We start from the raw sequence: 17,807 nt of genomic DNA, 5'->3' as shown, positions 1-17,807 counted from the left end.
ATTGAGAAATTGTAATAGATTAACCAGACAAGTTGATGCAGGACTATGACACCTTATACGAAAACTAGGGTCTGGTCTCACTGTGTCACTGTCTACTCCACTCTCTATGCCTAAAAAACAAATGTACAAGACACCATGGTTGAGCGTAAATGTTAAAATATCTTTAAATTATTTTTGAAGTATTTTTTATTTAAAAATATATCAAGATAATATTTTTTATATTTTAAAATTTATTTTTTATATTAACACATTAAAATAATCTAAAAATCTAAAAATAATAAGTTAAAATAAAAATAAAAAATAAGACTTTTTAAGAACACCGTAATAAACAATTGCGTATACATTAGACACACGCCTAGTTTTGCTCGGCTTCTGCAAGTCAAATATATTAATCAATAATTAAATGTTGAAAATTTTATATTTTCTATTGTTTTTACTTTTTAAAATTATGTAAATTATATTGACTTTAATGTGACTCTCAAATCATTGCTCGTGTTTTTTTAATGGAAGGAGAAAGCAGCGTTAGTTGCTTGTAGAACAATGAAGTTATTTTCAATTAACGCGTGTCTCTTTTGATAAAAAAAAAAAAAAAAAAAAAAGGAAGGGTGGGGCTAAATTACAATTTTGTAAAGAATTCAAACACTATTAAAATATCTGAATATTTGATAGAAACTTTATCTTGTACCAGAAATGTCCTTAATTATTGATTATAAACAATATAGTTAAATTAAAAAATTTACAAGATTAGAAAATGAATATTAAAAAAATAAAAAAAATTGACCACAGTTAAATAGTAAAATTAATAATGTTAATATACTTGTAATTGTTTCCTTTTTTACATGCTTTATTTAATTTTTAAATTTATAAGTTTTAATGTACATATCTATCTTAATTATGGCCATTTTGGATTTAAAAGAGAGGTTCCGTTTTATTTTTAAGAAAATAAACGAGGATTTTATTAGATCTTCAAACTTTAAAAATGATCATTACAATAATTACTAAAAACAAAACAACAGATATAACCGAAGAATTGGCGGTGATATATATATATATAAACCTAATAGTCCTCATGCTTTCACGGTACATTGTGAGGGGACAATGCTGCTTTTTCTCTGTTTTTAGCCGCTGAATTTTTTTTTATAGTTTCATCCCTCAATTTACTTGTTTTCTAATTTGGTCTTTTTACATTTGGTCTCTTGATTTTTTTTCCTCATGTGTGTGTATGGATATCTCGAGGTTTAAGAGAAATGATACATCACTTGGTTAATTCTCGGTTTTGTAAAATAAAATTTAATTGATTTACAATAATTATAGATTTTGGGTTTAAATTTGAATCTTAAATAAATGTTCAGTCCTTTTTTCTCCAAATTGTGGACTGATTTGCTCAGTTGATGGGAATTCATGCACTTTTTTTATTTTAGTCCTTCAACTCTCTATTCTTCAATTAGATTCCTTTGCATTGAATTTGTTTGAGATTTGTCTTGGTAATTTTTGTTGGTTGTCTTGATACAGGGATTTTACAATATTGAGGGGATTTTTTAATGTTCAGTTTTGCAGAATAAAATAAAATTCAGATATTTTTTTAAAATGTGTTGAGGGACTAAAATTAAAACTAAAACAAGTATGGGGATTAAGGTAGATGAGTGGAAAAAATAGAAAAGCTTGTGCAATGCATTTGCTAACAAGTGGGAGGCTTCCATAATCTTTGAGTGGCTGCACTCAAGGCATCTTTGGATGACCAAACAATAGCTTTCAGTCTTGTTGGAAGTGGCACACCGTGGCCTTTATAATGGCAAGGTGCATGTTAGTGGTGGTACACTAACCGGGCCTTGATAAGCTTTTTTCTTTTCATTTCTTTTCTCTTTTTTCTTTCTTGAAGAATTATGTCTGCCTGTAAATTTTAAAAGGTGTTTGGTCATTATTATATAAAAATTTATGTTTATTTTTTTAATTGTTTTTTATTTTTTTTGAATTTTTTTTTTGAATTCAATCTCTTAACATTTGATTTTTATAACAAATTTAATCTTCATTTTTTTAATCTTAATTTTTTCATCATTTTCTTAATTAAATTTATTTTTCAATTTTCAACTCTTATCATTTTGTTTTATTTTATTTTCATGTCAAGTTTGGTCCTCATTTATTCAATTCTTTTTTTTAGAATTTTCTTTAAATTAATTTTTTTTTAATTTCATTATTCAATATTAAATTGGTTAGAAGTTAAGTTTCGTAATTATTTTTAGTGCGGTGATTACAGTCTTATTATTAGGGTTACAAGTAGAAAATGTTAACCCGTATTAACATCAATATTTTTTTTTATCTCTTTTTATAGCAATTTTTTTTTTGAATTTAATCTCTCAATATATATTGGGTTTGTTGAAGATTGAGTTTTGTGATTTTTTTTATTGTTTCTTTAAAGTTATTTTGGTCTTATAATTAGGTCGCATGTTAGACGGGCTTACCTAACTTAACTTGAATTTTCGTCACAATCATTTTTTAACATTTAATATTTTTTTGGGTCTACTTTTAATATTTTTTTAAAAAAATAGGTTTCATAATTTTTTTTTATTAAGCTATCCTATTCACATAACCTAACTAGTGAGATTTGGCAAACTCACCTAAATTTGTTAGTGTTTTATCTTTTTAGGTTGTTTTATTTTTTTACTTTATTTCTCCATATTTGAATTATTGAGAATTGGTCATCGTTATTTTTCTTGACTTATTTTGTATGTGGTTAGATTTTGGTCACAAGCTAGCCATATTAATTTGGATTTACTCAAATTATTTTTTATATTATTTTTTAATTTTTTATTCAATTTTATTTTTCAACAATGATTTGCCTTGAAATTAAGCTTTATAAATTTTATTTTTTTATAAATATTTTTTTTCCTAGAGATCATCATTATCATTTTTTCTTTTTAAATTCAGTCTATTTACTTTGCTTTGTATTTTTTTCATATATTAAAAAAAAGCATCTTGTTGAACTCAATATAATCTATAACTTATTGTTGTTGCTTTATTTTTTTTTATCTTGTAATTAAATGAAACCTTGTTAGTAGAATCTATTGAATTTTTATATAAAAAAAGAATTGCCAGCTCTGTATGAACATTATTTGTTTACACTAAAAAAAAAAAAATCAGTATGGCAAACTGAACACTTATCCAGTGAAAAACTACTAAGCCAATAGTAATCACTGCAATTGAAGCAAAAGAAGGGGATGAAAATAAAGTCAAATTTCATTGACGACATTGTTGAAAGCAGGTGGTGATTAGCGTCTTTTCTGGACGAACAATCCGGGGATTAGGTATTGCATTTCTTGAAATTTGTGTTTGAAAAGTGTTTAATAACCCATGTGAAGAGATCTTTACCCTGATCCCATTTAGGTCAAGCTTTCAAAATTATATTCGCGATGCATCAATGCCTTCTATTTTCTCACAAGGCATCTGGTCACGGGGGGTTCTCCAATGCCCTGAAAGAAGAAAAGGAAGCCTTTTTTCCGAAACAGCTGTATAATTTTCCAAGATGATTTCATGAGTTTTCACAATATACGTGACGTTTTCGAAAAGAAAACCCAACAACATACCAAACACTAGACGAAAAGCATGGTTGAACCATGGCTGATGACCAAGTCAAGCACCAGAACATCTTCTTGATCATTTAACAACGATGCTTTTAGGTTTTTCTCAGAATATAATAGAAAGTAGAAAAACCCACGAAGAAGGGTAAGGAGACTAATGTTAACGAGGCAATAACTGTGATATTGTATCCCTCATTAATTAGTTATGGCGACCAAAAACTTAACAAGCAGGGCCATTTTGACTGGCTCAAAGGTTTCAATTGCTTGAGTCACATGGTCGGCTCGATCGGTCCCTGATGGCAGCAGGCACTAGGTATTCAATTCGTTGTTAAACTCTTGCTCAGAGAAGGGGTTCACGTCTAGCATGCATTCAGACAACCTCATGGAGACCAAGTCTTCGGCAAGCTACCTGCATGGCCTGATTTTAAGGTGGGTGGTCCTCGTTGACTTGGGAAAATTATGCGCGCGAGGAAATTAAAAGGAAGATACATAGCAAGTGGAAATGAAAAGGGCACAATTTCTTTTGGCAAATCAACTTGTCGCATAGACAATGCAACGAAGGTGTAAGTTCTGAAAATGAAAGGGTTCCATAGTCGGTCAGATTCCTGTGTTTCTCGACAAGGGCATTTCCAAGAAAGTGCCATGATACCAACCAAATAATAACCCTTTGAATTTGTGATTTTCCCGTCTTTCTCCGTAAGTTTGCACTAGAGATTTAAATATATAAAAATAAAGAGTTCTAATTCAGGAAAATAGCATCGGTGACTTATTTACAGTGGGAGTTTACTAGCCTTCACTTTGGTTACTTTTTAAAAATGTTATTTTAATAAAAAAATTATTTTAATATATTTTTAAAACGAAAGCATTTTTACCTTAATGTTAACTTAGCTTTGGATGCTGAAAGAATCTCAATTGTGCTATTAAGATGCATGGAGGTTTTAGATTCCTTATTATACTGTTCAATTACCTTCTTTTATTTCAAAATATAATGCGGCTGCGTATAGAACATAAGGAACCATTGGCATACATACACCAGAAAAGGATTGGACTTGTCAACTTACACCAATACCATTCTAGGAAAAAATTAGTAGATTAGCAGCAGTGGTGACTAATAATGATTGAATAATTTTGAGTTTTAAATTTTTAGTCCAGTTACAATTTCAAATTAAGACATGATCCTGTTGAACAGTAGTTTGGCAGGACTTTATTAAGGAATGCTAATCGTTTTATTAAGTTCAAAGGGGAAGGGAAGCCCAGGAATGCAAAATCAAAGTTTCCAACTTGAAGGGCGTAAAGAGAGCAGACGAAAGGTCAAAAAGATGGAGCACGGCACCACCTCCTACAATACCAGACGCAACTTTCTGTGAGTAAAGAAAGGGACAGTCTTTTGGTATTGTAGCGTAAAGAGATTTTGGGCCGCATTTGTTTGCTTAAATTTGAAAGTCTTAATGTTAAAAATTCAGACCCTAGTATCGTCGTCTACTTCTTCTGTTCTTCTCCAAAAGTCCAAGCCGCCAGTCTTTCAATTCTGATTTACCATTCTTATCGAACACATTTCCTCTTACTCTCCTTAGTCTGCTTTTATACACGCATTCATTCATGGCCACAACAAAACAAAGAAACCCTGTTTGAGTTTTGAAGCGTTCTTTCACTATTTCTCTTGTAATTCTCAACTGGGTTTGCTCCTCTGCTCATCTTCAGTCATAAAGTTTTAGTCTTTGGTGTTACATTTTGTTATCCGCCATGGGAAGATTAGATGACTCAGCAACAGTTGAAATAGCAGGCAAGATTATGATTATAGCAATTATAGTTCTATTCTTGGTGGTGGTTTTTGTTATCTTTCTTCATCTTTATGCAAAATGGTTTTGGTGGCGCGTTGAAGAGCCCAGTCAACCTCAACAATCTCGCCGCCGCCAACGCCGCCGCTTTGTCTTTACCCCTGGTCAAGACCCAGTGAGAAGAGGGCTAGACCTCTCTATACGAAGATCCTTACCAGTAGTGGTTTTCCAGTCTAAAGATTTCCCGGATGGACTAGAATGTGCTGTTTGCTTATCTGATGTTGTAGAGGGAGAACAGGCCAGGTTGTTGCCTAAATGCAACCATGGATTCCATCATGATTGTATTGACATGTGGTTCCAGTCTCATTCTACTTGTCCTCTCTGTAGAAGCTCAGTAGCACCAGAAACTCAAGGCTCTGGTGGTAACAATAACCTCGGTGATTTGGAGCTGAATATTCAGTCTCCAGAGGAAGTTTTGATTTCTGGGTATTCAATGGAATCTCCAGATTTTCCTACGAACGTGTTGTTTTGGGGGGATCAGACTCAAGTAAGCACTGGTGGTGGTTCCTTGGAAGAAGGACCTTCTTCAGCTTCTTCTGCACCATCATCATCATCTTCAGCTGGTGGGGGGCGTGATGACTCGCTTGTTATTGATGTTCCTGTGCATATTACCGATAGTCTTGCCGAGGATCAGGAATCCAAGTTACCAACGCCTGCGCGGCTGAGGTCATTGAAGAGACTCCTGAGCAGGGAGAAGAGGGTACCTCCTAATTGTTCCAATGGTCCTGTTGATGTTTAATGATTGGACTAATTTAATCCAGGTCTTGAAACTAGCTATAGATGCCTGAAGATATAGCATTATCTCGGCATCATTGGGTTCTGCCATCTTTGAGAATCGGTGCTTCTTACTGAAGGTAAATGAGTCTTCTTTAGTTGATTAGCTCAGTGTCTTGTGATTCTTGACGCTGAAATGGCAAGGTTTAATCAGCCCGTTGTACAAGTTCTCGCTGGTAACTCTGATCTTGCAACAGAGTTTCACAACATTTGTTGGAAATGAATATATTGGATTAGAAGAGTACCTACCAGGCTTCTCTGCTTAAACAGATGAACCAACGCATCTCTTTCTACAGAAGATGTAATGCTGTAAATTTTCTGTTCTAATGCTGATTCATCTGTTATAGATCCGTTAATACATTTGTTTCTTGTTTAAGCTTTATGATCCACATGCCATCATGGGTTGAATGTATTTCAGATATGCATGAAATCATCGATATATTGCACAGAACTGGGTTGCATCAAGTGTTGGGCAAGGTTCCAGAGATGTTGAAACTTACCTTCAAACTCATCTTAAAAACAACCACTTGTATTACTGTTCTCTAAATTGGAGAAATTTTGTGTTACATGACGTAAGATTGCATAGAGTTGTCGAGCCCATGAACAGAGAATTGCAAGATGCTACTAATCTCCTTTGACCAAAGAGCGTCATTCTTTAGTTTGAACAGATCATCAACTATCCATTGAGTGAGTGTTTCTGGTTTCTTTACCCGTCATCTGTCCGAAACCCTGTTTCTGGACATGATAGCTACGTACGAGGCAGTGCGAAGGCATGGTAAGATCTCAACAAAAATTCATATGGACTCGTCTTTCAAAATGCTTTCGCTGAAATTAACAAGACAGGTATCGATCACATGTTTAAGATTCCTAAAACATCTGTTTATCAGATGATTTTGTTTTTCTGTCAACAATGTGGGGTTTTAGGGGAGGGGAGTGTAGTAACAGTTACTTTTAAATTGTTTTTTATTTGTTATTTTTATATTAGTATAAAATACAAATAAATTATTTGAAAAAAAAAGAAGAATTTTGGTCAATTTCTGATTGAATTGCAATTGCAAATAAAGGCAAAATATATTTGGTATTACCATACAACAATCCTAAGTGAGGACTAAATATATTTGGTATTGAAGTGTAGAGTATTTTTTAAATTAAAAATGCATTAAAATATTTTTTCAAAATTATTAAAAAACACTAAAAAAATATTAATTTAATAATTTTTCAAACCAAACACTTTTGAAATATACTTAAACATAATTTCAACTATAATATTAGAAAGTCTCTAAAATAGTTAAATTGGTTAAAACCTAAATAACAACTCAAATAGTTGGCATTCATGAATTATTATTAGAAAATATTAAAAAAATATCAATTTAATATTTTTTAAAATTAAAAATATTTTAAAACAAACTCAAACACAATTTCAACCTCTATTTTGAACTGAAAAATTGAATTAGATGCAGTATTATTTATTTTTTTGTTTATAAACATTTTTAAAAAATAATTTTTTTTAATTTTTTTGCTTCAGCTTAATTTTTTTATGTTTTTAAATTATTTTAATATATTAATATCAAAAATAATTTTTAAAAATTAAAAAAAATAAATTTAATATATTTTCAAATAAAACTATTTTAAAAAATTATCATTATCCTAACTTCAAACATCACCAAAACTAAATATTGACCACGCATAGTTGGCATCCAAAAATATGTCGGATGCAGCAACCCCACACAAGTTGGGTTTTATTCTCCTCAGATATCTACAGCGTCCTTTTTGGGTGCCCATCTTTTGCTTTATTTTGCAGTTCTTTTCCCTTGGGCCTCCTTTTCTTTCCGTCGACATTCCTTCATGTTGACACTTGGGAGTTGGAACAAAGTTCAAAAAGGATGAGAAGGAAGTCATCTGGGTATCGTTCAAATTGATAAACTTCTGCGGCTACGGTCAATCTACGAGTGTTTGTAGCTGCCGAAAATTTGATTATTTTTTTATTTTAAATTGTCTTCATATGTTGATATTGATTCTTTTTATTTTTCCATATGCGTCAAGTATACTGCAGTTTGGATAAACACAAGCCAATACAAGGCAGAAAGCTCAATTGGCTACTTGGAATAGTTTTTTACTTTAATATTTATCTGGGTTGCACAGTCTTGACTAGAAAAACAAGCAAGCGAGAAGGAGACAGATAATAGAATAAAACTAACAGGTTGTCCTGGTCTCGACCTCTTTCTATTATAAATAATCTACTGTACACAAATTAAAGCTGATTACTTGGATTCCAGATATTAGTTGTTTCTGCCTCTCCGAATGATCAAATACACTCGGTGTCACCATCCTTCGACCAAGAGCTACTGCACTACGGAAAGTGAAGAAGTTTCAGTGCAAAGCTTTTGTCGCCGAAATACTAAGTTACCAGGTAAACAGGTCCATAGGCCTTGACACCATGGGGATTGTTAAGATGGTCATGACACACATAACGGTTCTCGTTCTTCACGCTCTTGGAACGGTTGAAAAGATTAGTCAGCGGCCCAGATGTTTGTCGCCGATACCTGACTTCAACTCCTCTGCCACTTCCATATATAGGACCGGAGACATGACCCTTTCTTGGATTTGAAATGTTGGAGCCATTTGTTGCTCCTACGAGAGGCTTGGTCTTTTTCTCAGCATTCCACCATTTGAGGAGAGAGTGTTTCCAGGACCTCCTGCTCTTTTTCTCTTCTTCCACTCTTTCTTTTCCAGATTCTGGATGTGGTAAAATTGACTGCAGATTCATTTCTCTTGCATGTTGTCTTGCTTCTTCCAAGAACTGATCGTGGTTGTAAAACTTGTTACGTTAAAGTAAAAACTAGAAGGCACTCTAAGAAAGTCTCTCGTCTGTTCAATGCTAAACAGCTACTCAGAGATGCTTAAAACAGTTTGCGCAGCTAATGTGAAGTTTAATTTTGTTGATCAATTAAGAGCTACAGCACGGAGACACTCGCCTTTATGATCCAATATCACATCATAGAACTTGATTCACTACAAAACTAGAGATAAGGATACAAATGACATGAAGACGAGTATTGTCTTTCTTACTAAATCTGAAACACTCCACGAATTGATAACTAGTTTCAGTTCTATGTTTAGAAACTAAGGTGAGAACTAGTTAAAAGCTGAGACAGGCTGCTTACCAGTGTAAAGTCAACTTGAGGATCAAACTCGTAAGCACCATGATCGCTTGCCTCGTAGTTTTGGTACATTGGAGAGTTATTCATGTTTGCCTGGAAATCTTTGGAGTCAGTAACGTAAACCAAAGCTTTCAAGGTTAAATTACACAAACACAATCAAAGGCATCACAAAAAGAACATCCAGCAAAAGAGGTGAGCCATCAATTTATTTTGTAAAAGAGAGTTATGGAATACATGAAGCTACGATATTAAGAGACTGAAGATGAAGTGCACAATTGTCCACCTTTGAGTTATTTCTCTAGTCAGGAGAGGCAGCGCAGAGAAATAGATGCAGCGCAAAGAAGATGCTAGGGAAAATTGAAATATGCCCTCTGCTAATGAAAAGGAACTGAAGAAGGGTAAGGCCAACTGCCTGGGTGACACTTCATTAAGCTGTATTTACGGAAGAAACAAGAGCTTTTTGGTGGTTGAAATGGCAATGTAACCTCCTGCTGATATTTAGCCAGGAAAGGACAGGTGGGTAAGCTGGCTGGAGAATTCACCGAGGTCCTAACCAAAAGTAGGACTTAAAATCAGCAGAAAATCTGGCCAGCTACCAAATCCTTGAGAAAAGGAAGGTATAAGATGGAATCATTCCGATGATTACTTTCCTATCAATTCTAAACGTACTCAGTAAGGCAGGCAGCGATGGAACATCACAAAGTAAATGCTTGTTGCTCGCAGCTATCGTACTTGAGGACCAAACATCCTTGATTCATAGCCTTGAATATGAACTTGGACGAGCTGGCAATATGCACGAAAGTGGAAGCAGTAAAGGAGCCAGCCAACAAGTCTTTTTAGCACCAGTACAGATTAGGCAAGTTGAGATAGAGGCTCATTCCACAAATTCAATCATGATAGTATATAAAAACAAGCAATTGTTACGTTTGAGAAAGAAATTATAAAGGATCCTTTTATGCCGTTGTGGGGTTGGGGGATGCCAAGGTATCCGTGTCTGGCGCCTGTCACGGAGTGATTTGGGCTCTCCTAGATTATGGAAGGAGAAGGCAACAAGAAATAATAGCAACTGAGGTGTAGTTGAGGATTGTAACCCACTAATACAAGCCCATCACGCAGGAGCAGAAATTCATTTCCTCTAAAAAGAGGTTTCTTTGAGTTGAGCATGACTGCAATACCTAGTGTAGAAATCTCAAAATCATGGATGCTTTGTATCATATGCTCAAATTATTCCCAAAATTTTGCTTCTGGGCAAACCTTTTTCCCACATAGATCCAAGAATCATTAGATTTAAGAGTGTTAGCATAACATACGAAGAACAAAAGGAAGGAACAATATGGCAATTTAATATGGTAATTTAACAGTTCTGGCCAAATCAGAATCAATAATCAGAGATAATCAAGTGCGCATACAAGAAAGTTACACTTTGGACTGAGAAACAGAACTCGGTATGGCATTGATAGTGTTTTTCAAGCGACAATGAGCAGAACTTCAAAACAGCAAGAAAACATTGACCTCCAATCTGACATGCCAAACACAAATCCCAACAAAATTGGCATTATAATAGCATCAGAAGTACGCAAACTTCAAGCAGTATAACAATCCACCAACAGTAATATTAGCGGCAGTCAAGAAACCCAAGTGGGCATCCTCAGCATTGACCTCTCTATACAAGATTTTGGTAGATACATGACAAAAATTTCCACTAACGCTTCTAAAATTTCCTTTGTCCAGTCTAGTTTTCAAAGTTGAAGTAGAGGCAGTGCCATCACAACACCAAAGATTGAAACCAGTAACAACATCATCCAGGTTGGGAATGGCTGCTTCCTGTTTCTTCTTGCATCCTTCGGGGTATCTCCTCCCTTTGCATCTTCTACTGAAGAATCACCAAGTTTTTCCAACTTCGTTCTGCCTTTATCTTCTTGTGGTACCTGTGATGGCACTTGCTCTGAAACAAGCTGCCTGTCGTGTTGCTCCTGCTTATACTTCTCTACATACTCGGGAAACAATTTCTTGAATGCCGTGCTGTCATGGAGACATGCATTAGATTTTATTGGAATTTAAATAACTAATTGCTTAATTCTTGAACTCAAACAAATTGATAGATCCTACTTTCAAGCAGGCTAAGGAGGGATGACAAAAGAACATAACCTTAAATGAGTGATAAACATTGAATCCTAGCTGCCATTGCAGGAACAGGTAACAATCATGGTGTTAAAAGGGGCCCACATTCTAACAATGGCTTAAATGCAAAATCAAAGACATGCATGCATAAGGGCAACAACAACAGAGCCTCAATCCCAAATCAACACCATTCCAGCAATCATAATCCAAATCCACCTCAATATATAAACCAGGTATGCATAAAGGGCAGAGAAATGCTTTGTGATTGGGGTAATGGATCCTCGGATAGAGGAAGCTTTATATATTGAGGTGGTGATTGGAGAAGGGTTTCTTTTTTTATTTATTTATAAGGAAACATAGGAAAGGTGGTGCACTGTACTTACTTCTTACAATTGAAAGCAAGAGAATCCTTTGCTAGGTGTCGCTTCTCAGCAGCAGTAGTGTTCACACTTCCTGTGGTAGGAGTGTTGTCAGTCTGCATAGCAAAGATGCATCCTCGTTTGAGAATGTACTTCAGGGAAAGTAATAATATAAAAACTTAAAATGCCTCAAATTACAGCTTCCCGAGGAACTAATACATAGTTTTAACACCTTTGTCATGAAACATACCATAATTAACAACAAGATAATGCCAGCTACCCACCCAGAACAATTCCCAAACAAGTTAAATGGAAGAAAGCTGAAACAAAAATGGTTAGCTACAAGTAAATTGAGCAGATTTGGTAATTAATAACAAAATAGATTCTGAAGGAAGAAGCAGTCCTAACAAATTACTACATTTAAAGTATTCAGGGAGTTCAGAGCCACAATTATCTCACCATGAAAGAAAGAAGCCCTGTAAGTATGCTGCAGTGATGACGAAGAATGTTAGACCAAGGATAAAAAATAACTGGTTCTTTATTATTTAGAGAGTTAATAAGCCTTTATCTGTTTTACCTTGATACAGACCACATGGGGTTCCAACTCTCTGGATGAACTGGAAAGCAATAAGATCAAGGGAAGCAAAACCAATTATCAAGATGGCCAAAAGTAAAATTTTCTAAGCATAGCTGCTTAAAGAACTTACAATCACTCATGGATAAGCATATTTTCTTTTGAGTCATGAATCGGCCATTGGGAGTGATCATGCTACAAAGATGAACATCACAAAAAAATTAGAATGAAGCCCAATCCTATAAATTAAAAGAGAGAGACACTGAAAAGTTGATATTCAGGAAACAGTGAAGTAGCAAGAAAGCACATTACATGATTCCAGGAGGTTTATAGGGATACTCGGGAGGAAACTTGATTTTTCCATAGTAAAATCCACCTTATCAAAAGGAAGTCAGAATTTTCAATTAGAATAACAAAACAAGTGACTCCACATTTTACTCGGGAGCAAGATAATCACACTGTTTCTGTATGCATCAACGACATAATAGCAAACCTGCAAAAGGCGTTCCTTCACTTCCCTCCAACACATAATCTGAAGCATAGTTACATAACATCAATAGCAACAAAACACATCAGTAAATTGGTAATATTATGATCACAAAAGGCAACAGAAAGCAAATAAAAAACAAAACACAAGGAGCAAAAATGAAGTTAAAAACAGAGTCACTAAGTGCTATGAAAGAAGGAACCATATCTCAAATCATCCGGTAACAATGCTAAAGTTTTCATGAGAAAGTAATCTCTTCACTTTCCTTCTGTCATCAACTCATCTTCATTCCAAATAACAATGGGATATTTTATAGTGGGATTCTTCCAAATACCAAACTATACTTGCAGTAGAAGAAATGACACCTCACCACATCACTGGGATAAGGCTGTAAAATATGTTCCCCTTCATCTTAAGAATGAAGAGCAACTTTCTGGAACCTTTAACATTATCTTCATGCATTTAAAACTCCATGATTTTGAACTAGTCAAGCAAATCAGTAATGAACTGGAAAGCATTCACAAGTGTTTTGCATCAACTTTTCCACATAACCTTTTGAGTTTGAAAGAGTACAATTTGCATCAACTTTTCCCCATAACCTTTTGAGTTTGAAAGAGTACAAAGACACAAAAATCAGTGTTTCATGTGTTGCTTACAATATCTGCTAAATCTTCAGTTACATTTGAAGCAAGTCTAGACAAATGATTGGATATTGTATTTCCTTTATCCTAAATATAGATAGCAATAACTCTATGTCACCACTCGTAAGCACAAGTAGATCGTGGAAAAGGCTAAGAGGAATTAAAAAAAAAAAAAACATGTACATTTTCATTTGAAAAAATCAAAAGAGGAAAGAAACAAGGATAAGTAAGAATTTACGCCATTCGAGAATATCACTTGAGGAAGGACGGGCAACAACATGAGAGACTGGTTCCTGCAAATTCATCGTTATACAACAACAAAAATCATTGTCATATTAAAAAAAAAAGTGAAATGAAGTTTCATCGAGCAGTAAAGGGTTGGCATTTGGTAATACAGAGATATTCAAGCATTTCAACCATCACTAAAAACCCAGTAAGCGAAACATCAAACAACCATGTGACCTTAAAAGAAAAAAGATGCAAAACAAAGCAGCGTATGAAAACAAAGCTAATCATCTATGACAAGAGAGGACACTGTTTCCAAAAAGAAATGAAAACCTAGATTGACAAACTAACATTTTATAAAAAATGGGTAGCAATTGACAGTACCAATCTTTACTCTAGCTCTAGCCGCATTATTATTTCACTACGATTATACTGGAAAATAGGATAAAATGGATTATATACTTTACAGAGAGCTCTATATTCCTTCTGGAGTCGCTTGACACAAGATTTCTCAGCCATGAATCAGCTAACCTACTCCTCCTCCTCCTCCAATAATAAATTAATAAAATTGGTTTGAAGTTCCGCAACTGGATACTGTTAAAAGAAAATTAATTAAATTAGTAAGATCATCAACTACTTCCACTGATCGGGTAAAAACTAGAATGAATCATAGAAAAAACTATTATTAAATTACAAAAAAGAAGAAAAAAATTATATATAAAAAAAAAAGAATAAGAAGGGAGATAGATTATTAGTTCAATAATTGATCGAAGTAGAAAAGAGGGATCAAATCAGAAACTCACCTACGTAACTACCTAGCTCAAAATATCTGATAATAATAATAATAGTATACTATACCATAGTAAAAGAGAAGGAAGGAAGAAGAGATGAATAATCTGATAATAGTAATAATAATAGTATACTATACCAGAGTAAAAGAGAAGGAAGGAAGAAGAGATGGACTGAAATGTTACCTAACTTCTTCATTTTAAAACTTTGATTATTAATGTGAGAATCAAATGACGGAAACCACCGAAACAGTTACAAACAACCGGCAGTTTTTTTATCTGCAAAAAAATAAAAAAGAATGTGTAGTTGTTGCGCTTGCATTTTTAACAGCAATTTTCTTTTTAAATTGATGAATATATTTAATAAAATAAATTGAGGATAACATGTAAAAATAAATATTAAAAAAAATTGTTAATGTTAGCTAAATATTAAGTTATATTTTTTTGTTAATGTTAGCTAAATATTAAGTTATAAAGTTGAGATATAAATACATAATAAGATATATATAACAATATTTTTTATATGAAAAGAAAAATAATTTAAATGTTAGTGAAATAAAATAACTTTCTTATATAACCCCTTCTTTTCTTATTATTTTTTTATTTCAGAAAAATATAACTTCATTGCATTATTTTATTTATTTAATAAAAATGAAAAGCAATGATAACTACTATAAAAAAAATGGATGATTTAAAATAACAATAAAAAATTTCTCATTAATTAAAACTCATCTATCTTATTTACGTGTCTCTTTTTTTTTTTAATTTTCACTAGAATATTTATATTTTACATAAAAAAATTACTACCATAGCCATCAACATATGTTTAAAGTAAATAAAATATTATTATGATATTTTTTATGTAAATGGATATAAAAACATAAGACAAATGCACTGTTTGCCTCTCCATGTGGTGATTTATTGCACTTGGTAATGTTATTGATCTCTGGGTTTGGTATGGTAAGTTAATTCAATTGTTGTTTAATTTAAATTTTAAATTAAATTTTATAGGAGTTAATATGTATAACCTTGTGAACTTCATAAAAACTATTTATTTTATTTTTCTTTAAAATATAGAAATAATAATATTTTGAATCGACTTAAAAATATTTAAATTAACCTTTTGAACTTCTAATTCAAATTATAAATCTAATTTTCATAACCTTTTAAAAAATATTTTTTTATTCAACATGGCATTTAACAAAACATGGACGGCATTTAAGAAAGCAACACATCAAATATATTTTTAGTAAATTTATTTTATTTATATTTTTAAATAGAGAAAAAAACATTAAAGGCCACAACAAAGCCCAAGCGGGAATGCCAGTACGCTTGGCTCTGCAACGTCCCACCTTTTTCCAGGGGAAAAAAAATGAGGTGTCGTTGACAGGATGCTTTTCAGCCACCTGAAGATGCTAGAAAATCAAGGTATAACCCCTTGATCCATAGACCCATTATTACCTGTCCTTTTCACATGAAAACACCTCCCAAAAGCTTATAAACTTAAATAAATCTATATCTAACCTTAAACAATCTTTAATACTTTGAAAAACTAAAAGCTTATCCTACTTTAAAAAAAAAATATTGAGGCTCGATCTAATTTTTTAGGCAAAATATCAAGAAAAAAACATTACAATAAAACTTATCTTACCATATAAAACTCGTTAATATAAAAAATAATTTATTTTATCACTATAATGCGGAACACTCTTAATTTTTTCACTCATCTTATTTTTCAATTACTCTTTCCTCTCAGATAAAAAAGTGAAATGTGAATAAAATAAAGCTTGGTTCAAAATACCAAAAACTTAAAAAATATTTTTTAAAAGTATTTTTGATTAAAAATATTTTAAATTAATATTATTTATTTATTTTTTAAAAAATTATTTTTAACTTCAATATATTAAAATAATCTAAAAACATAAAAGATTTAATTTAAATAAAAAATTTAAATTTCTTTTAAAACAAAAGAAATAAGCACTCCCTCTATATACTCATGGGTTGGGTTTATCCTATAAACAGAAAAGATCATCTCCTTACACATTATTATTCTTATTATTTAAAAAAATTGTTTACGCAATCACTCTTAAGAAAACAAAAATAGAATAGGTATAGAACGCAACATCATGATGATAAATTTAAGGTGTTCGATGAAACGAAATTCTGGGCATGGTTGGCAAAGCATCGCCATTGAATGATGAAGCTTTTGCAACTGAAGACAACGTTGGAGCATTTGCAGCTGAATTAACTGCAAGGAACAGCTGTTACCAAACATGTTTCTAGGATTTGTAGATCCAACAGTGTGCTACTGTCACTGTCCTTGGAGTCGGAGGCTGAAGCACTGCCTAATCACACAATATAATACTGATCCTTTTAGCTTCCCCAAAAGGACTAGTGTTGAGATCACGTGATAAATCACATGACCTTCTTACAAATGTTTTACAAAACAACCAAAATCGGGTCAGAGTCACTAAACATGTAACAGTCAAAGAAAAGCACATGATCCCACTGTTATCAGATCCCAATTTGGATTTTTACTGGTAATTTGAAAGAAAAAAAATCAGCGAGTTTGGTATAAATCACTTCTACTTATATGAACCACTACATGGTCTCATTCTATCATATCATATCAGAAATCATTGCCACTTCACTCACCAAGTAGCATAACAAAGAGCAAACCACCAACAAAATGAAGTCATGCTCTAGAGCGCTTGCTGCTCTTGCTCTTCTTCTTTCAGTACTTCTGTCTGCCTGCTTAAACATAGCTCAAGCAGAGGGTCGTTCTTTGGCACCACCATCTACCACTTCAGTATCAAGCAAGGCTTCAACTTCACAAGCTTTCAGAGATTTGCAAGCAAATAAGAACCCATTTAAGAAAATTGGTTCAAGCTACAGAAGAATACCTCCAAGCAACTCAAATCCTACACAGAATAAGTAACTCACGAGAACAAACAGTTTCAAGACCTTTTCCACCATTTGCAGTTTTCCGGTAATTGATTTAAATACCCTGTTTTTTTGTCCCAGGTGCAAGCCTCCACTAGGCGACTGAAAGAATCACAAACCAGAAGGTTCAAAGCGACAGCATTGAGTGTAGCAGCTCTTTTTTTTCTCTTTGCGTGTGTTCCATTCATTCTTTAACACCCTTTTTATGTAGACTAGAGTTTATGTCAATAGCCACCAAATGTAATTGCAGTTCGTATCGCTTTTACAATTTTTTGCTACCATAGGCACAGACAATTAAGTTTTGCAGTAACATGTAAACCC

At 33.1% G+C, this 17,807-nt stretch overlaps 3 protein-coding genes and 1 long non-coding RNA gene across 11 annotated transcripts; 2 read left to right on the top strand and 2 right to left on the bottom strand.

The window, feature by feature from the left end:
* The first annotated feature begins 4,697 nt into the window (after positions 1–4,697).
* On the top strand, positions 4,698–6,694 carry ATL3 (RING/U-box superfamily protein). The gene has a single exon (XM_011033527.1). The coding sequence runs from the start codon at positions 5,319–5,321 to the stop codon at positions 6,150–6,152; it is 834 nt and encodes a 277-aa protein (XP_011031829.1). The 5' UTR covers positions 4,698–5,318; the 3' UTR covers positions 6,153–6,694.
* Positions 6,695–8,008: 1,314 nt separating this feature from the next.
* On the bottom strand, positions 8,009–9,967 carry LOC105130836 (uncharacterized). Of its 3 annotated transcripts, none has more exons than XM_011033524.1 (3): positions 9,632–9,967; positions 9,352–9,441; positions 8,009–8,987 (listed from the first exon to the last, which is right to left on the bottom strand). In XM_011033524.1, exons 2-3 carry the CDS (start codon positions 9,433–9,435, stop codon positions 8,586–8,588), a joined length of 486 nt encoding a protein of 161 aa, XP_011031826.1. In that variant the 5' UTR covers positions 9,436–9,441; positions 9,632–9,967; the 3' UTR covers positions 8,009–8,585. The 3 variants fall into 3 exon arrangements, with proteins under 3 accessions (XP_011031826.1, XP_011031827.1, XP_011031828.1); XM_011033525.1 differs by having other exon boundaries at positions 9,352–9,446; positions 9,638–9,967; XM_011033526.1 differs by lacking the exon at positions 9,632–9,967 and adding an exon at positions 9,583–9,605.
* Positions 9,968–10,709: 742 nt separating this feature from the next.
* On the bottom strand, positions 10,710–14,821 carry LOC105130835 (ubiquitin-conjugating enzyme E2 34-like). 6 transcript variants are annotated; one of them, XM_011033518.1, is made up of 10 exons: positions 14,730–14,821; positions 14,218–14,349; positions 13,769–13,823; positions 12,896–12,934; positions 12,715–12,778; positions 12,536–12,597; positions 12,406–12,445; positions 12,288–12,315; positions 11,853–11,944; positions 10,710–11,370 (listed from the first exon to the last, which is right to left on the bottom strand). In XM_011033518.1, the coding sequence occupies exons 2-10, from the start codon at positions 14,272–14,274 to the stop codon at positions 11,088–11,090; spliced, it is 720 nt and encodes a 239-aa protein (XP_011031820.1). In that variant the 5' UTR covers positions 14,275–14,349; positions 14,730–14,821; the 3' UTR covers positions 10,710–11,087. The 6 variants fall into 6 exon arrangements, with proteins under 6 accessions (XP_011031820.1, XP_011031819.1, XP_011031823.1 ...); XM_011033517.1 differs by lacking the exon at positions 14,730–14,821 and adding an exon at positions 14,559–14,645; XM_011033521.1 differs by lacking the exon at positions 14,730–14,821 and adding an exon at positions 14,559–14,645 and having other exon boundaries at positions 12,896–13,441; positions 13,489–13,823; positions 14,223–14,349.
* Positions 14,822–16,531: 1,710 nt separating this feature from the next.
* LOC105130834 (uncharacterized) lies at positions 16,532–17,771 on the top strand. The gene is made up of 2 exons (XR_843321.1): positions 16,532–17,477; positions 17,568–17,771. It is a non-coding gene; the product is annotated as an uncharacterized LOC105130834 (long non-coding RNA).
* The last annotated feature ends 36 nt before the right edge of the window (positions 17,772–17,807 follow it).

This window comes from Populus euphratica, unplaced genomic scaffold (genome assembly GCF_000495115.2).
Source record: "Populus euphratica unplaced genomic scaffold, PopEup_1.0 scaffold43.1, whole genome shotgun sequence".
Classification (NCBI taxonomy): domain Eukaryota; kingdom Viridiplantae; phylum Streptophyta; class Magnoliopsida; order Malpighiales; family Salicaceae; genus Populus; species Populus euphratica.
This window is presented reverse-complemented; position numbering and strand designations above follow the sequence as displayed.